General features: G+C 32.6%; 1 protein-coding gene across 5 annotated transcripts in view; it reads left to right on the top strand.

The window, feature by feature from the left end:
• The window catches only part of LOC114337420 (vacuole membrane protein 1), a 79,333-nt gene that overhangs the window by 41,031 nt on the left and 20,028 nt on the right, over positions 1–18,274 (top strand). For 3 of the 5 annotated variants that reach the window (XM_028288107.2, XM_028287878.2, XM_028288030.2), the window contains one exon: positions 14,017–14,252. In XM_028288107.2, coding sequence (XP_028143908.1) covers positions 14,038–14,252 — 215 coding nt within the window. In that variant the 5' untranslated portion in view covers positions 14,017–14,037. Of the gene's footprint in view, positions 1–3,364; positions 3,646–7,578; positions 7,850–14,016; positions 14,253–18,274 lie in introns of those variants that run through there. The other 2 variants (XM_028287954.2, XM_028288175.2) reach the window with 2 other exon arrangements.

Here is an 18,274-nt window from a genome sequence, read left to right as displayed (position 1 = left end):
TAAAAATAAATAAAATGTATGGACGTAAGTACGGTGTGGGCGGAAAGTGAGGCTTACATGAATTTTGTTTAAAAATGATTTAAAAATGTGTAACTAATACAATTTTAGTTACAAAGCTCTCAAATTTGCACAACATACCTCTCAATCATCTTACTAAACGATGTTTCATTCAAAAAAAATCTCAAAAATTTAATTCAAAAAATACGCTGTCTCAAAAAATGTAATTTTTGAAAACTTCCTAGTTCTACAGAATTCCCACCACTTTAAGACGGTATTACTCAAGTTTGAATAAACCTATTACAATTTTTTTGATATTTGTTTAAAGCCTAGGATGTAATATTTAAAAAACACTGAATTATTTTAGTCTAAAAATGAAATAAACAATTTCTTTTTGAGAAAACTAAGAAAGATAACAAAAATGTAATACAAAAACCGAAAATTACCAGCTGAAAAAATGTATATACAGAGTGATCAAAACTTTTTTCTGTAAAACTTACCTAAAATAATTTAATAATAAGCTTCAACAATAATAAATGTTCAACAAAAAAAATTTTTTTTAGCTCTTATACAGTATGTCTGTGTAACTTGGAACCTATTGATAACTTTTTTAATATCAGTTTTACGAAAAAAAGTTATTCTTTATAAAATACTCTGCATCGCATATAACATAAGGTGCAACCATCAAATATCAAATTTTGTTAATTTTGTACGAGGTATGTCAAAAAATATGAATTTCACTCAAGAGTAAAGTACCTTTATATTTCACAATATCGAAAATTTTTATAAAGAAAAGTTGTTTGTAATTAAAAACTATGTTCCAATATGTAATTATATCCTTCTAATCGAAAATTTGTTTTTTTTTAATATTGTTTCAAATTAATTATACCAAACATCATTAAATTTTCACTTATTATTTATGATAACTGATTTATTATTAATTTTATGAAGAAAGTTATTCGTCATAAATAGCTGTGCATGGTCTAACACTTAATATGCAAATATAAAATATTATATTTTATCAATATTATACGAGGTATTATGTAAAAAAATTGCATAAAAGTGTAATTGCATATTGACACATCGTTTTTAATTCTGAACAACTTTCCATAATAACAATTTTCAGTATTATGAAAAATATAGGTATTTTACTCATAACTGAAATTTTTATTTATTGACATATCTTGTACAAAATTGATAAAAATTGATATTTTATGATTACATTTAAAGTTTTAGAATATGCAGAGCTTTTTACTAAGAATAACTTTTTATTTATGATCCCATTGCAACAATTTTTTGAATATTGAAGAGATAGATTTTGAATAATTTGTTCTTTCTGTCTAATACATTTTAATTTTTAATATTATTGTTGAAAATTATTTGTTTATCTTTTTTTTTAAGAATGAAATTCCATATTTGTTTGATTGGATTCTACTCGTTTTTCAGTTAAATATCCGCCATTTTGGATCCGCCATTTTGAAATTAAAATTTTTAATCTTTAATTCAGATTCAACAACCTGTTAAAAATAAAGACAATAAATGTTTTAGAAAAATGTTCTTTTTTATGTTCTTTTTAGAAAATCCGCATTTTGGATCCGCCATTTTATAGTTTATAATGTTAATATTTAAGTTAGGTTTATCAAAGCTCTCAAAAATAAATATATGTAGAAATAAATACATTTTGTAAAGAAATTATGATTTTACAACTATTTTTTAAGTTATCCGCCATTTTGGATCTGCCATTTTATAATTTAAATTATCAAAATTTGATTCAGGTTCAGCAACCTCTCAAAAATATCCACATATTATGTAAACAAACACGTTTTATAAAAAAAATTCGGATTTTACAACTGCTTTTTAAGGAATTTTAGGAAAAAATTCGCCATTTTGAATCCGCCATTTTGAATTTACAAATTGTAATGTCAGATTCGGGTTCAGCATAATCAAAACTAAAATAAAAACATTTTTTATCAAAATAAAATGTTGAATTCACCCATATTCTTAACATTATTTATACAAAACAATTGTTATTGTTTAAACAATTAATAAACAATTAGCGGCGAAATTTGCGAGTAGAACTTTTTACTTTAACATATTTATAAACTAACAAAAAAAGTTTTAGAAAAATATAACCTTGTTTGATTTTTTCCGAAACATTGTATCTTCTCGTTCTAATTGCACTCCCCTATAATAGGTCTTTCCATGATTTCTGTGTCTGCTCGCATAACATGTCCAAAGTATTTTAATTGTTGGAAACGGACTTTGCTGGAGACCCGTTTGGTGATCTTTAGCCCATTTAAAATTGAGTTATTTTCTCCAACAGAACATTTCATTGGCATCTATCTTTCTTCTTTCATTTTGTTTTAGGGTCCAAGATTCACATCCGTCATCCGTATGTCAGTATTGGGAATATTAAGCATTTGATCAAACTTTTTTGATTTTTTTGTCGATTTTTAGAGTTCGTGAAATTTGAGAGTCCTTCCATATTTTTTCATCTTTTCTACAGCGACTTTTGCTAGATCATACCTACGTTTTATTTCTTCCTGTAGTGACTCTGTGTTTGTGATCAATGATCCCAAATAAAAGTATGAGCTCACAGTATAGATGGTTATGTAGTCTATCCACTATCATGATCTTTGTTTTTGAGATGTTTAACTGCATACCAAACATTTGACTTCGTTTTCAACCACTCGCATGAGATCAAATAACTCTTATTGACTATTTGCAAGAAGTGTCATCTGCAAAACTTAGATTGTTTATTTTTCGTCCATTCATTTAGATGCCCTTTTTCCACCCTTTAAGCGCTCTTCTCATAATATGCTCCACATATATGTTAAATAATTGTGGAAAAAGTATACATCCTTGTTTGACACCTTGTTCTGGATGAAGTTCGTTTAAGAGTGTGTCAAGCTTTTTAACTGTTTCAGATATCCAATTTACTGATTTTTTAAACGATGTGTAATGTAGACATAACTTTATTTTGGCGCAGTGTCAGATCAGATTTATTGAGGGATCCCTCGCAACTCTTATATTTAATATTTAAGTATTACTATGCAAAATAACAAATAAGTTTTCTTTAAAATCATGTTATCCGTGTTTATAGACCATTCCTTGTATATATTTTGGTAAATACTTTGAATACAAAGTTTGGTAACAACATAATGTGCCTAGTCTTTTCTCATATAAATTGCTTCTCCATTGTTCTACAAACCAAAAAATGTTAAAAACGTCCACTTTATGGTCCACAAAACGAACACAACCGAGACTAATGTCATTTTTTTCGAAGCTCTAGGCCGCCGCGATTTTTAATTTAACGCAACAAAGCCAACGACCACAGAGTTTGGATTTATTGAGATCGGTGTGTACAGAGTGTTGTCCGCAACTTACGATTTATTTTTAAACTTCGACCTTACCATACGACGCGCTGTTAAATCTCTATCGCAAATTATGCGTTATTACCGAACCATTATAGGGGAGTTAAGTGTCTCTTTAATTATTGTTGTGATTGGATAGTACACGTAGTTTTGCATGATACTATGAGTTATGGGTAAAACGATAACGAAAATGACAGTCAGTGGTGTAGTGAAATCTAAGGAGTTTGTTGTTGTGGACATTGATCGTCTCGCAGATCATAGTGCATCAGATGATGTATGTTCTCACCACAATGAAGGGTCATTATTTGATTTAGTGAAAATATACTAGTTATTTCATGTAGAACACGCAACACGATACATTATTATGTGATCTGAATGTAGAATATTGTCATGCTTTTAATTCGTCTAATTTATAATGAATTTTAACACTTAATTTATTTCGTTTTTATTTTAATTTATTTACATTTACTATTTACACTAAGAAAATTTAATCTATATACATTTATCTCCGTGACAATATAATTTGTATATATACGCGCGCTGTTTACAATCAGAATGAATAAATACATTTCTGCTGGACTGCGCTCACTGCTCTAAGTGAAAAATAAGATTGTTTTGCCTTCGCATTGCAACTGAATAAAAATGGTATACATTTTTATTTTATATTAGTATTCTCCTATAGAGTAACTAGGTCAATTTTCCGTTGGAACTTTACCAAGCTACAGACGGGGGTTGTGAATTGCAACTTTTTAGAATTCCCTCTTGTCTTCACTGCAGCATCCATCTGTCTTGCAAATTTTAGAAGTTATGGAGGTGTTACCAGGGAAATGGATCAATAAGTTTTCAATTTAAAAAAACTTTTAGTAATATTTTTAATATTTTTCAATACTATTAATGTTGCTATTAGGATTGAAAACTTTACCTTTTAATTGCCGGATGACGCTATATAGTCACCTACACCATACACGTCAGTTGCAATGTGGGGATATGCTTTTATGGTTTGGTCACTTCGAGCAGAGAGCAGCAGGCCTACGCCTCTCTGATGATGACTCCAATAAGAGTCGAAAATCGTCGATTCAGAGTGCTGGACTTTTCATACCTTTGATTTCTTACGAAGTGACCAAAATATTGTATTTTCCGTTCTTTTATTATAAGCCTAAACTCTCTTTCCTTGTTCATCCTCCGCAAGACTTCCATTTTGCATTTTTGCATTTGTCGTAATGCTCATGTAGAATATTCTGAGCATTTTACGGTAACACCAGAGTTCGAATGCTTGGATTCTTTTTTTTTTGTTGCTTCTGTCATTGTCCAGGCTTCAACACCATATAGCAGGGTGGAGAAAACATAGCACGTAAGTATTCTAGTTCTCAATGAGATATCCAGCTAGCGGTTACATAGAACTTTTTGCATTTTGTAAAACACTGTACGTGCCTTTTCCAGGCGTGTTCTTATCATTAGTGAGTTGTGCCAAGTTTCATCAAGATTACTTCCAAGGTACGTTATTCTTGTTACTTTTTCCAGATCTGTTCCGTCGACATTGACCTTCACCCTTCTGTTTTGGTGCTTACTGATGACCATTGTTTTTGTCTTCTTTGTATTTAGTTTTTATATTTTTCAATACTATTAATGTTGCTATTAGGATTGAAAACTTTACCTTTCAATTGCCAGATGACGCTAGTCACCTACACCATACACGTCAGTTGCAATGTGGGGATATGCTTTTATGGTTTGATCACTTCGAGCAGAGAGCAGCAGGCCTACGCCTCTCCGATGATGACTCAATAAGAGTCGAAAATCGTCTATTCAGAGTGCTGGACTGCGCTCCCTATTCTAAGAGAAAAGTAAGATTGTTTTGCCTTCGCATTGCAACTGAATAAAAATGGTATACATTTTTATTTTATAAAATACATTTCTGCTTATCTATTTAAATACTGTTCGTTGTTTTGGTAGTTTCGGCGAGGACCCTTTCTCGAACATATATACCTGCCTCTTGGCTTCCAGATTTTGCTAGATCTTTCGGAACCGCCAGTATCGAATGCCGAAGACGTGTTTCTAAGAAGGGTCTGGTCGGATTACCGCCAGGACGACTGTGCGAGAAGGCAAGGCTAGAGAATCTCAATATCTGTGGCAGGTAGATGGATGTTGTTTACTTGAGAACCATTACTGGAATTTTCTAGCGAGTCATTGAAGGTAGTGAACGTAGCAATATTGTTTTCTTCCTCTTCTTCCATAGTTCCATGACCGTTATCAATCGTTGGATATCGTGTTCATTACCATATTCCCTATGGCAACTTTATTGACAGAATTCCTGAATAAAGATGTAGTCGATTTTCCGTACCATTGTCCAAGATTTTTCAGCCATGATGTTCTTCTTCTACCAAGACCACGTTTAACTAGGATATTTACCTGATTAGGTGGAAAAGTTCATATATGTTTTTGGGTGTCTCATAATTTGACCGAAGTATTCCAGCTCGGGTATCTGTATTATATAGACCAGTTGTGTTGTTTGGTTCAACCGCTAATTTCTAACTTTGTCGACCCAGTTTATTCTTAGTAGTAGTCTGTATATCCACATCTCAAAGACAAGATGTCTTTGAGATTGTTGAGATGTCTTGTATTTATAGAGTAGCACTGGAAAGATATAGCGTCATTCGAACGCGAATGTCCATACTAAGATCGTGGTCGCAAAGTACGTTCCTCATTTTTATATAAAATTGAGTATTGATAATTATCTCCTCTAATATCGTGTATATTCTGCTATGTATTACTCGTAGGAAGATCTTTAAAACGTAACTTATCAGACTTATTATCCGATAATCACTGCATGTCTTTGTAAGATGCTTCTTTGGTATTGTAACAAATGTCAACTTGAGCCAATCTGTTGGTCCCCCATTGTCATAAATTCTGTTAAAGAGACCATTTAATTCCATTTTCTCCCAAAAACCTTAGTATTTCAGCATTCACTTCATCGGAGTGAGTACTTTTCCATTGTTTGCCGTTTGGATTGCCCATGTAACCTCACTTTCTGTTATAGATAAACCTGTTGTGGCAATCGTTGTATAGTGTTATACTCTTTCATCTTCAAATTCAAACGTGGACGGTCGTACCTCAGCGGCTAGAGATGTTGAAAAAGTAGAAATACGATTCTCGGTATGATTACCGGTACTCAAATACAAAAGTAATCAAAGTAACGAATACTGTGAATGATTACTTTATAAAAAAGTAACGATTTGTAACGAATACTCGAAAGTAATTATAATCAACATCACTATCAGCGGCAAGGTACTGGCTTCATAAGCCAGAGCACACGAGTTCGAATCGTGGCACCAACAACGACATTTTCATTTGTAAAAATGATACGAGCCGTTCACCGTGCTTCGGAGGGTACGTTAAGCCGTCGGTTTCCCTGGGCTTGTATTTACATCGACACTATGGTTTGTTTTTTAACCAAGAGGAGTGATTCAAATTTACCGCGCTGTATTGCTTGTTTGTAATTGGTCCAACCGCAGGCAAGTTTACTCCACTGTTATACAATTTTGACACTAATGACAGTTATCAAATTTTGACATTAGTGACATTTCATAGGTTAATTCAGTTATATCGGCGATTTTTGTGTTTTCTGTGTTATTCCTTTAATTTTTAGATTATTAGACTGCTTTTATATAAAAAGCAGTTGTTTTTGGAACTCTTTAGCGACTTATTAATTTAATATAATATTTATGGATTACCGTTGAGGGCCGACATGATCAACCTAAAAAGAAGATGGTTATTTGGTTATTATTCTAGTGACTTTCTTGGGTGTGAATCTGTCTTTTTAGTTTACTGATGATCTCCAGGTGTAAAAACGACGCTTTGGAAGTTTGAAAATTGTGTTTGTTGTACTAGTTGCTTTTCTACACAAAATGATGTCAACCTACCTCCTCTTTCATTTCGTATTCCTATACGATATTTTCCTGTGATATCTTTCATCGGTAAACGTAGATATGTTAACTGCAGATAGACATCTATTAGCAGATCTCAAAAACTCCATATACCTCAAGAGACACCTTTGCTTATGAAATTCGATGAAATCATAAACAATTATTGGATCACCCTGTACAATAAAACATTCTTTTTAGTTTTTTTTTCACATAATAACCACCTAGTTTTGTCTAGCCTTTCCCAATAATATTTCGATAGGATTTGATATCTGGCCAACATTTAAATTCGTATCTATTTTCGAGGAAGCATTATCGTTTGTAGTCATAATTATCGGCTCGCGTAATGAATTTAAGAAACCGTTGAATTAAAAATAATTTAGTAGTGTCGCGAGGTGACTTGTAATCAACATAAATGTCAGTTTTATCGTGGTAATTTGTATATTTTCCCGTTTTTTGGTGATTTTTTTTTACTAAAAACAGTTCTTTGGAATATTTGTGTATCTTTTCAGAATAGTTGTTCTATTTTGTGTGTGAAATTTGGGATACAAGAACTTTTCAGTAAGTTTTTACAAACAACTAGGATAGCAAAAACTTTTATTTTTGTTCTAAATAGTTTTATACAAAGTTTATCCATTTTTTCGTTCGTTGAAACTATGTAAGTATTGGATAATTTATGCTACTATGCTATAAGCCTTTGATAATATAAAAACTATGATTTTTGAATGATTTAAAAATGAGTAATCTTCTTTTTGATGTGCCTATCAGTGACGAATGTTGGCGATCATCATGGCTATCTTTATTTTATCTGCAGTAGCGCGGAAAAGCTGCACATATGTTCTGTTGAACGATGTTCTGAGGTTCTTTAACCATGATGTTCTTCTTCCTGGACTTCGCTTTCATATCTGAATTTATTATCTGTACGTATTATTGTGTCCGAAGCATTCTTACTTTTGAGATTTGATGCGATCAGTACCTCTCGATTCTTCTTCATTCTTCTGTGGACCTCCTCATTTGTGACCCGGTTAGCCCACAAGATTTTAAGAATTCCTCTGTTCGCTTTCTTGTCAATGTTAGCTAGTAAATATATATATTCGGTTTCATAACGTCTTACGACGTTGTCCGACTCCCAAACGCCACTGTGTTCTATCCTGAGTTAGGTCTTCATTTAGATTTCGAGCGCTAATCGCTTTCCTAACTCCCAGATTCCAGCTATGTGGTGGTCTTCCTCGTTTTTTCTTCTCTGGGGGTTGCCACATCATAGTTTTTTTTAGGCAATATTTCGTCCCCCATTCGGCTCACATGCCCATACCATATGAGCTGTTTTCTTTCAATATCCTCAACTATAGTGCCCTCTACATCCATTTGTTGTTTTATTACTTCATTCCTTATTCTTTTGGCTCTTGATATTCTCGTCGATCTTCTGATGGCATCCATTTCCGTGGCTTCGACCTTTTTCTTATATTTCTCGGTGATTAACCGAGAAATGTTAGCTAGTATCGTTGCTTAATTTATGTTCATTGTATGTCCTGTATTTATGACATGTGCTAAGGATGACGTATTCCCTTTTCTTTCTATGACATGATATTCCTCTCGTCTAACCTGTATTCTTCGATTGGTCTGTTCGATGTACGATTTTTGTTATAAAAATTTGTTTTTGCGGATGGTAATATTGTTGAGATTTTCCTGTAGTGTTAAATATAGTCTCTATCTTGTTTTTCCTTGAAACTCTGCCGATCTTGTCTATCGTGCCCTTTTTAAAAGACAAGATAGTTTTCCCATTGGATTTTCTTCGTTTTCTTGAATTCTAATTATGTTTCGAAATTACTGTGATAATTCAATCGTAAACGTGGAGAAGCCATTTTTTCTTAAAGCGGTTTTAACTTTTTGCATTTCTCTCATTCTTATGGTCCTCACAGTTTTTCATATATTGTGATCAGGTTGCCATTTTGATTACCAAATTTAATAACTGTAGAGGATGATGGTGTAATGTAAATATTTGTCAGTATGGGTTGGTTTTCGGTATACTGACATATGTATAAGAATTTTTTTTCTCCATTGATCGAGACAATAACTGTGTCGTCAACATACCTAAGCCACAATTTGGGTTTATGCTCTTCTATTTGTATTGCTTTTATTTCTAAATCCCGCATAAAAATATTTGCTATTATGGGTGACAGTGGTGAACCCATCGGTGCTCCTTTAACTTGTTTGCACCTCTGGTCTATGTATAGATGAAATAGGTGTTATTCAAGCAGTGCCTCTTCAGGTCTAGTGTATCCTGTGTGTGGGAGCGTTTTCTTTTTTGTCTCTTTCCTCCCTTATCTCTACTGTCCCAATATTCCTGCTTCGATTGCTTTTATAAAGTTAGAGAAATGCTTTCCCCAGTTTTCTTGACCAATTTTAGTCGTACTGTACTTTGTTATTTGCTTCTATTGCTTCCATTTGCTATTTAATCCAATCTAATTTTAGATTTTTGTATTCATTTAGTTTTTCTTCTGTTCCGATTTTTATCCATGTTATTGTGTCCATATATTTCGATAAATCGGTGAATATTGTGGATATAATTGTTTTTTTTTTATTTGACGATTTACCCAAGTCTAATTATCATCAAATTCCTAAGTCTTTTCTAATCTATGGTTAATATTGATTATTAATGACAATGAGCATACATTTTTGTCGAAACCCAAATTTTTCGTGAATTTATAATTCGTGGCCGATATCTTGTGACGTATCAACATTTGTTCAAATTACCAACTAATCTGTATATAATACTATATTATAAATAAAGTAGTCAAATAAAATGACGTAGGTTTATTACTTGTAAATATTTATTAACTGTAGATAGTAAAACTAATTTGAGAAACCCATTAAAGGAGAAAATTTTTATTTTAATAAGATGATAGCACTGATTGCGGTGAACAGTCTTTGAATATAGCGCAACAATAAACTTGTATGTGTTGGTCATTGTAAACACGTTGTAACTCATTAAGAAAAGGAGTTAGGATTTTTTTTTTCTTAACAAGGTCACATTTTTTCATAAATTATCATTATCATCACAATTGGCTCACTATCCTTTGTGGATCTTGGCCACATAACCAATTTATCTTCTATGCGGCCTCCTCCACTTCTTCTACCGTCTGGGTTTAAGAATGTCAATCTCTTCATGTCTCATGTACTCATTATCTCATCTTAGTCTCTATATATCATCCAGCCTCAAAAGTCCACTGCTGAACATAGGTCTCCTCCCCTCGTTTCCAACCCCATCTATCCTGCGCCGCCCTCATCCAGTTTTTATTTACCTTTCTTAAGTCGTCAGTCCATCTTGTAGGCGGTCGACCGACGCTTCTCTTGTCTTCTCTTGGCCTCCATTCCAATAACCTCTTCGTCCATCGCCCATCTGTCATTCTGGCTACGTGTCCTGCCCATCTCCACTTCAACCTGGCTATCCTCTCGATGACGTCAGTCACCTTTGTTCTTCTCCTGATTTCTTCGTTTCTGATTTTGTCTCGCAGAGTTATTCCTAACATTGACCGCTCCATTCTTCTCTGCGTGACTCTTAGTTTGGTAGCCGAGGCTTTAGTTAAGGTAAGTGTTTCTGATCCTTACATCAAGACTGGGAGGACGCACTGATCGAATACCTTTCTCTTTAGACATGTGGGTCCACCCCACATGTGGTACCCACATGTCATCTTAGTCTCTTCACCTTAATAATTTTCACAATGTCGGGACCTGTGTATAGCTAATAATATATAATTCAAAGTTATATCTTTGACGCCATAGTCCATTTTCATTTTCGGCCCCAAAATATAATTTGAAGAATTTTTCTGTCAAAGATACCAAGTAGTCTCTCGTCGTTTTGGGATAAAGTCCATGTTTTAGCCCAATATATCAAAAACCGGTCTTATTAAGTTCTTGTAAATGTTTAGCTTTACTGCAATTTGACCATGAGAGACCTCAAAACTGAGTTCAAAAATAAAATTATTCAAGGATAAACGTGGCATTTTTATTCTGTGCCTAGTCAATTTAAGTATTTCTGAAACATGTAGAGGTAGCTTCTCACATTTTTGTAGATTTGACACACATTTTGTTGAAATAATGTAAACATTTAAAAAAATTAAAATTCATTTACATTTTACATTAGTAGTGGAGTCACTGAAGGTGGATATGAGCTATTACCTCCGATTTCGTTCAACCTCCATCGATTTGCATGAAAATTGGTGAGTGATTAGAGGATATCTCAAGAAATAAAGGTGACATGGTGCCAACTTGCGCTTTTGCCCTGGGGGTCGATGCCACCCCTTCTCGTGGTTAAAATTATTTTATTAAAAATAACCCCATAATTAGATAGGGGGACAAATTCTAAGCAAAATTTGTTATATAAACTTATTAAATTAAATCAAAACTTTTTGAGTTATTAAAAATCAAAAATTTTAATTTTTCGTAACAAAAATGCATGTTTTTAACCGATTTTTCATAGATAACTCAAAAACTATAAGTTTTTACAAAAAAGTTATTATTACCAAAATTGAAGCAAATAAAAAATTAAATAAACTCATTACTAAAAAACCTTTTAATATTAACTTAAAGTGAGTTATAGGTAATTGAATGCATATTTTTTTCGGCAAGTACACAAATCTAAGTATTCAAGCTTAAATTACGGGAAAATGATGCATTTTATAACATAAACTTATTAAACATTTGTGAAAGCACTTAGAAATATCTATCAAATGAGATACAGGACAAGTTAATAGTATTAAAATTTATGTTTAAAAAATTTTTCAAACTTTATCTTTTAAAAATTTTTCCAAAAAATGTTATCGTTTTTTTTAATAACTCCGTTAATTTTTAAGATATCAGGTTCACCTAAAAACGGTTTGAAAGGTAATTCCAATGGCTAGTGAAACTCGTTGAATTTAATCTTTTAAACCCCTAACTTTTTTAAAAATCGAAAGATTAAATGGCCACGGTTACATGGTCCTCGCAGCAAAATTAAGCTTTAAACGTTTCTATCTCGGTTATTTTTCTCCCTACAGAAATGGTAAAAAAAGGATAATATTTGACATAGAAAAAACTAATATTTGGTTATTTACAATTTTTTACGTATATTTATAGTAGTTTTTTTATAGTTATTATCAAAAGAATATGAAAATGGCAATAATTTTAAAAATTCTGATTTTTTTAAATTATATCTTTTTTTTTTTCAAAAATATGCATTCTAAACCGGTGGAAATTGTTAAAATCATTACTTATGCTAATACAAAGAAATTTTTGTAAGGATTACTATAAATTTTAATTTTTGTGGAAATGGCGTATGTTTTATTTTTCACTTTTTCCTAAAAAATTCGAAAGGGTTCCCTTAGTTTCATCATAACTTGCTTAATTTTGATGCTATTAACTTCTTCTGGAGCTCATTTGTTAGGTATTCTGAAGTACTTTGATAAGTGTTTAGCAGGTATATTTTATAAAATGCATCGTTTTCCCGTTATTTAAGCTTGAAAACATAGATTTGAGTACTCATCGAAAAAAATATACATTCAATTACCCATAACTCACTTTGAATTAACATTAGTTTAGTACTTTGAGTGAGTAGTGTATTCAATTTTTTATTGTCTTCAATTTTGGTGAGAAAAACTTTTTTGTAAAAGCTAATTGTTTTTGAGTTATACGTGAAAAACAGCTTTAAAACATGCATTTTTTTTACGAAAAAATAAAATCTTTGATCTAAAAGGGGTAGCTCCCTGGGTTAACTGTATACCTTATAGTTAAACAAACTGAAACATCAAGTAAAACCACTTATATGTAAAAGGTATATTTACTAAAATTTTTAAAAATCCCAATGGATTGAATGAAATGTGTTCATCAGAACGTTTTTGAACCTATCGGTCCATCATCAGTGAATTTGAATACTTGCAAAATAGCCCCAGAACCAAACAATGGTTGTGATTATAAATCAATCTACATTGTGTTATAATAATATTGTAAAGGCTAAACGCCGATGTTCATGGATATAACCTCTGGGAACATGGTGATACTCTACCCGAGGACCCAATCAACCATCTTAGGCCAACGATGACTACCAAGTCAATTTTTTTTGACTTGGTAGTCATCGTTGACCTAAGATGGTTGATTGGGTCCTCGGGTAGAGTATCACCATGTTCCCAGAGGTTATATCCATGAACATCGGCGTTTAGCCTTTACAATATTATTATAACACAATGTAGATTGATTTATAATCACAACCATTGTTTGGTTCTGGGGCTATTTTGCAAGTATTCAAATTCACTGATGATGGACAGATAGGTTCGAAAACGTTCTGATGAACACATTTCATTCAATCCATTGGGATTTTTAAAAATTTTAGTAAATATACCTTTTATATAGAAGTGGTTTTACTTCATGTTTCAGTTTGTTTAAAATCTTTGATCCTTAATAACTCAAAAAGTATTGATTTATGTTAATAACTTAATATAACAAATTTTGCTTAGAATTTGTTCCTCTATCGATTTATGGTATTATTTTTAATAAAATAATTTTCACCCCAGAAAAGGGGTGGCATCCACCCCAGGGTAAAAGCGCAAGTTGGCATCATGTCACCTTTGTTCCTTGAGGTATCCTCTAGCTGCTCACCAATTTTCATGAAAATCGATGGAGGTTCAACGAAATCGGAGGTGAAAACCTTCAGTGACTGCACTATAATAGATCATCAGAACTCTTTTCTTTTTCAGTTGCAAAGGTTGGGAAAAACGATGGCAGGCCATGGAAAGAAGAAGGACGCAACGGGAAGCCACCACATGAACGGCGGTTCGACAACACAAACCAAAAACAAAAAACACACCGACACACAGAAAAAAGAAAAAGAGAAAAATGAGCGGGAATCTTTAGTGTTGTGGAGGAAGCCGCTTAGGACTGTAGAATATTTTATTAGAGAATGTATAGAGTTAGCCACTATTTACGGAAAGAAGTAAGTGAAATTTTCTATTATTTTTGTCAGTAATTCTGTTAAGAGGCAACAGTAGCGATCAACAGGTAGCAACAAACGCGGTCCAAGATTGCGGCTGTAATTTTGAATTCACAAACATAATTTTTTCACTTCGAACGAATTTTTTTTAGATCACTTGGGTCATTCTGAGCAAAAAGAAGAGGAATGCAATTGAATTCCAGTCAGGTCATGCAGATGTTTCATTTGCACCGTCTAGAGGATCGCAGGCGATACTTTGACCTTAATTTCGTATTTAAGGTGTTAAATGGTATTATTGTTGCACCTAGCATTCTGGGTCGAATAGATTTTTATGTTCCAGCTAGGAATTTGAGAAGATGTCCCTTGCTATCCGCTAGATCGTGCAATACACGTCATGCAGAAAATATGCCTTTAAATAGAATTGTTTCTAGTGTAAATGAGTTTCCAAATATAGACTTTATGGGAGTCAAACTAAATGCTTTTAAAAGGACTATTTCACGTGAGTTATTTTAATTTGATTTTAATTTTTTGATGTCGTTAGTTTAATTGTAAGTAATGTAAGTTAACTTGTGTTCAATGTTTAATTTTGACTTTTAATTTTAATTGTAAAATGGAGTTTTCCGTCAATAAATATTAATTAATTAAAAAAAGGTCTCTTGTGATTTTTCTTTAAAATTGATTGTTGTCGAGTTATAGTCCGTTCTTTAACGGTAAAATATTGCAAAACCTCTAAATTTTAAAGAACCGCTTGGATTGACATGAAATTTGGCATACACATAGCTAACAAGTCAAAGAAAAAAAGTGATATTGTGCCGATATGTGCTTTTGCCCCGGGGGTGGTTTTCACCCCCTTTTGGGGGTGAAAAAATATTCGTCCAAAGAAAGTCAGGAAATGGATAAACTGGCTAATTTTAAGTAACTTTTGTTCTATAGAGTTTTTTCACTAAGTCAATACTTTTCGAGTGATTTGGCAGTGAATATGTTCATTTTTTCAACAAAATAACCACGCTTTTAAACGGTTTTTCGCAAATAACTCAAATAGTAAGTATTTTGTCGAAAAAACATTCTTAGCAAAAATATAGCCTGTAAAGAATTTAAAAAAATGGTGTATATATCACGTCTCTACACCTAGTAGAAGTAGAGTTATAGCTAATGAAAAATAGGTTCATATTCGTCAAATTCCAAATGGAATACTTTAACGTGAAATAACCAAAAATGAAGCACATTTCGGGGAAAACTCATTACAACTTATTTAAAGTGTTTAAAAAAGCTTCATTTTGTTTTATAAAAAAAATTTCTAGCATTAAAATTAAACAAGTTACGCTCAAAATAAAGTTAGTCCCTTTTGGTTTTGGTAAAAAAATCGAGAAAATCACCCCCTAATTAGTATCTTAAATGAACTTAATCGTTATGACTTCACAAGTTTTTTAACTCGTGTATATATTGTTTATATGATCTGTAAGTTTCATCGGTTCAAAGTCCTTATTATTGAAAGGGCTGTAGTTAAAAGGGGTTGAACGAGTCACTGATCACGAACGTATGCAAATTTAGAAACACCAAATCTTAATCAATTTGTGTCTAACAGAAAAACAAAAAAATACATGATATTCAGAAAAGCAAATCTGACTTTTTTTGTTTTTCGCGATTTTTGGTATCTTTAACAATTTTTAAGTTATTTTGAAAAAAAGGATATTTTTCAAAATTTAAATTTTTAAAAATTTTACTTTGAAACCAAATTTTTTCAGAAATAAGCACTTTGAATCGATGAAACTTACAGATCATATAAACACAACATAAGTAAAATAATTTGTGGAGCGGTAACGATTAATTTCATTGTAAGTTGCTAATTAGGGGGTGGTCTTCCCGATTTTTGGGGCAAAAACAAAAGGGACCAACTTTATTTCGAGCGTAACTTGCTTAAATTTAATGCTAGAAACTTTTTGTAAAAACATAAATAAAGCTTTTTTAAACACTTTAAAAAAGTTATAATGGGTTTTCCCCAAAAAGTGCTTAATTTTTTGGATATTTCACGTCGAAATATTCTATTTGAAATTTGGTGAATATGAATCTATTTTTCATTGGCTATAACTCTGGTTCTACGAGATCCAGAGACCTAACGCGTACACCATTTTTTTTACTTTTTTATAGGCTATATTTTTGCTAAGAACATTTTTTCGACAAAATACTTACTTTTTGAGTTATTTGCGAAAAACCGTCTAAAAATATGGTTATTTTGTTGAAAAATGAACATATTCACTCGCAAATAACTCGAAAAGTGTTGACTTGGCGAAAAAGCTCTATAGAACAAAAGTTACCTTAAATTAGTCAGTTTACCCATTTCCGGACTTATTTTGGACATTTATTTTTTCACCCCCAAGAGGGGGTGAAAGTCACCCCCAGGGCAAAAGCACACATCGGCACAATATCACTTTTTTTCTTTGACATGTAAACTATACGTATGCCAAATTTCATGTCAATCCAAGCGGTTCATTAAAAAGAGCAAAAACCGTGAAAGAATGGACTATTATACGCGATTTAAAATTTGAAAAATACGAAAATGGCCATTTTCAAGGCTTAATAACTTGGTTAAACATAATTATTATGAAACTCAGAAAGTGACCAAATCACAGTTTAAAGTCCCCTCTACAAGATCCTGAAGAAATTGTTGTCATTATTGTATTACTAAACTGTTATTCTTAATTATTAACAATGAGCGTATTAGGCGGCCATCAATGGTGACTGCGAAAGAGATGTACCATTCCGGCCGTCCAATGGTGCATCTCACTCGCACTCACATTGACGGCTGCCTCAATACACGCTTATCGCTAATTATTGATAATAGAAAATAACATCTTAGTAATAAAATAATGACAAAAATTTCTTCAGGATTTTGTAGAGGGGACTTTAAACTTTGATTTGGCCAGTTTCTGACTTTCATAATAATAATTTTTAACCGAGTTATTAAGCCTTGAAAATGGTTATTTTAGCGTTTTTCAAATCGACAACAATCAATTTTAAGAGAAAAATCACAAAAGACGTTTTTGCTCAGAATGGCCCAAAGAATACAAAAATTCGTACATTCGTCGGAAGTGAAAAAATTATTTTTGTGAATTTGTTTAAAAAAATTGTTGAAACAATTTTTCGACCACAGTACCGCCTGGCACCCTGTGGATTTGTTGTAAGGACCTCTTTTTTATGGTAGGGGAGCCCAAGCGGGGATTTTTGCAGTTACTCGAGCGCGTCAGATTAGCATATGGGGAGAAACCTGGTACCCTGCAGATGTACATCTACCATATATTGGCTCTTAACACAGGGGAGTTCGTTAAGGGGGGCCCGAAAAATAAAATCTATCCTTAAATAAACTCGAAATTGTCAGATTAAGATAAGGTAAGTTAAGTACATGCAAAAGAGTGTATATTTCAAAAATCTGACGATTTGAGCCGGGCGTAAGGAAATGGGTGAGTCAAAAAGTTTCACAAGAAAAAAGCGAATATTTCGCGAAATAAATGACAGATCGAAAAACTAAAAAATATGTGCTCAATATTTTTTAAAAATCTATCGAATGATACCAAACACGACTTCCCACGGAGAGGGGTGGGGGGTAAATTTAATATTTTAAATACGAATCCCGCGATATTTCGCGAAATGAACATCCGATCGAAAAACTGTAAAATACACTTATTCAATAGTTTTGAAAAATCTATCGAATGGCACCAAACACGACCCCCCATGGATGTGGGGTGGGGGGTTACTTTAACATCTTAAATAGGAGCCCTCAATTTTTATTGCAGATTTGGATTCCTTACGTAAAAATAAGCAACTTTTATTCGAAACATTTTTTCGAATTACGGATAGATGGTGTTATAATCGGAAAAAACGATTGTTGGAAATGGAAAATTAAATTAAAAAATGGCAAGCGCCCACTAAAATGGAAAAATTTTACTTAACTTTTTTTGGTTTTAGGACCTACTCTTCACAACCCAGTAGGTCCCCAAAGCGCTCGAGTGACTGCACATTTAGCATAC

The sequence above is a fragment of the Diabrotica virgifera genome, chromosome 5 (assembly GCF_917563875.1).
Source record: "Diabrotica virgifera virgifera chromosome 5, PGI_DIABVI_V3a".
Taxonomy (NCBI): domain Eukaryota; kingdom Metazoa; phylum Arthropoda; class Insecta; order Coleoptera; family Chrysomelidae; genus Diabrotica; species Diabrotica virgifera.
This window is presented reverse-complemented; position numbering and strand designations above follow the sequence as displayed.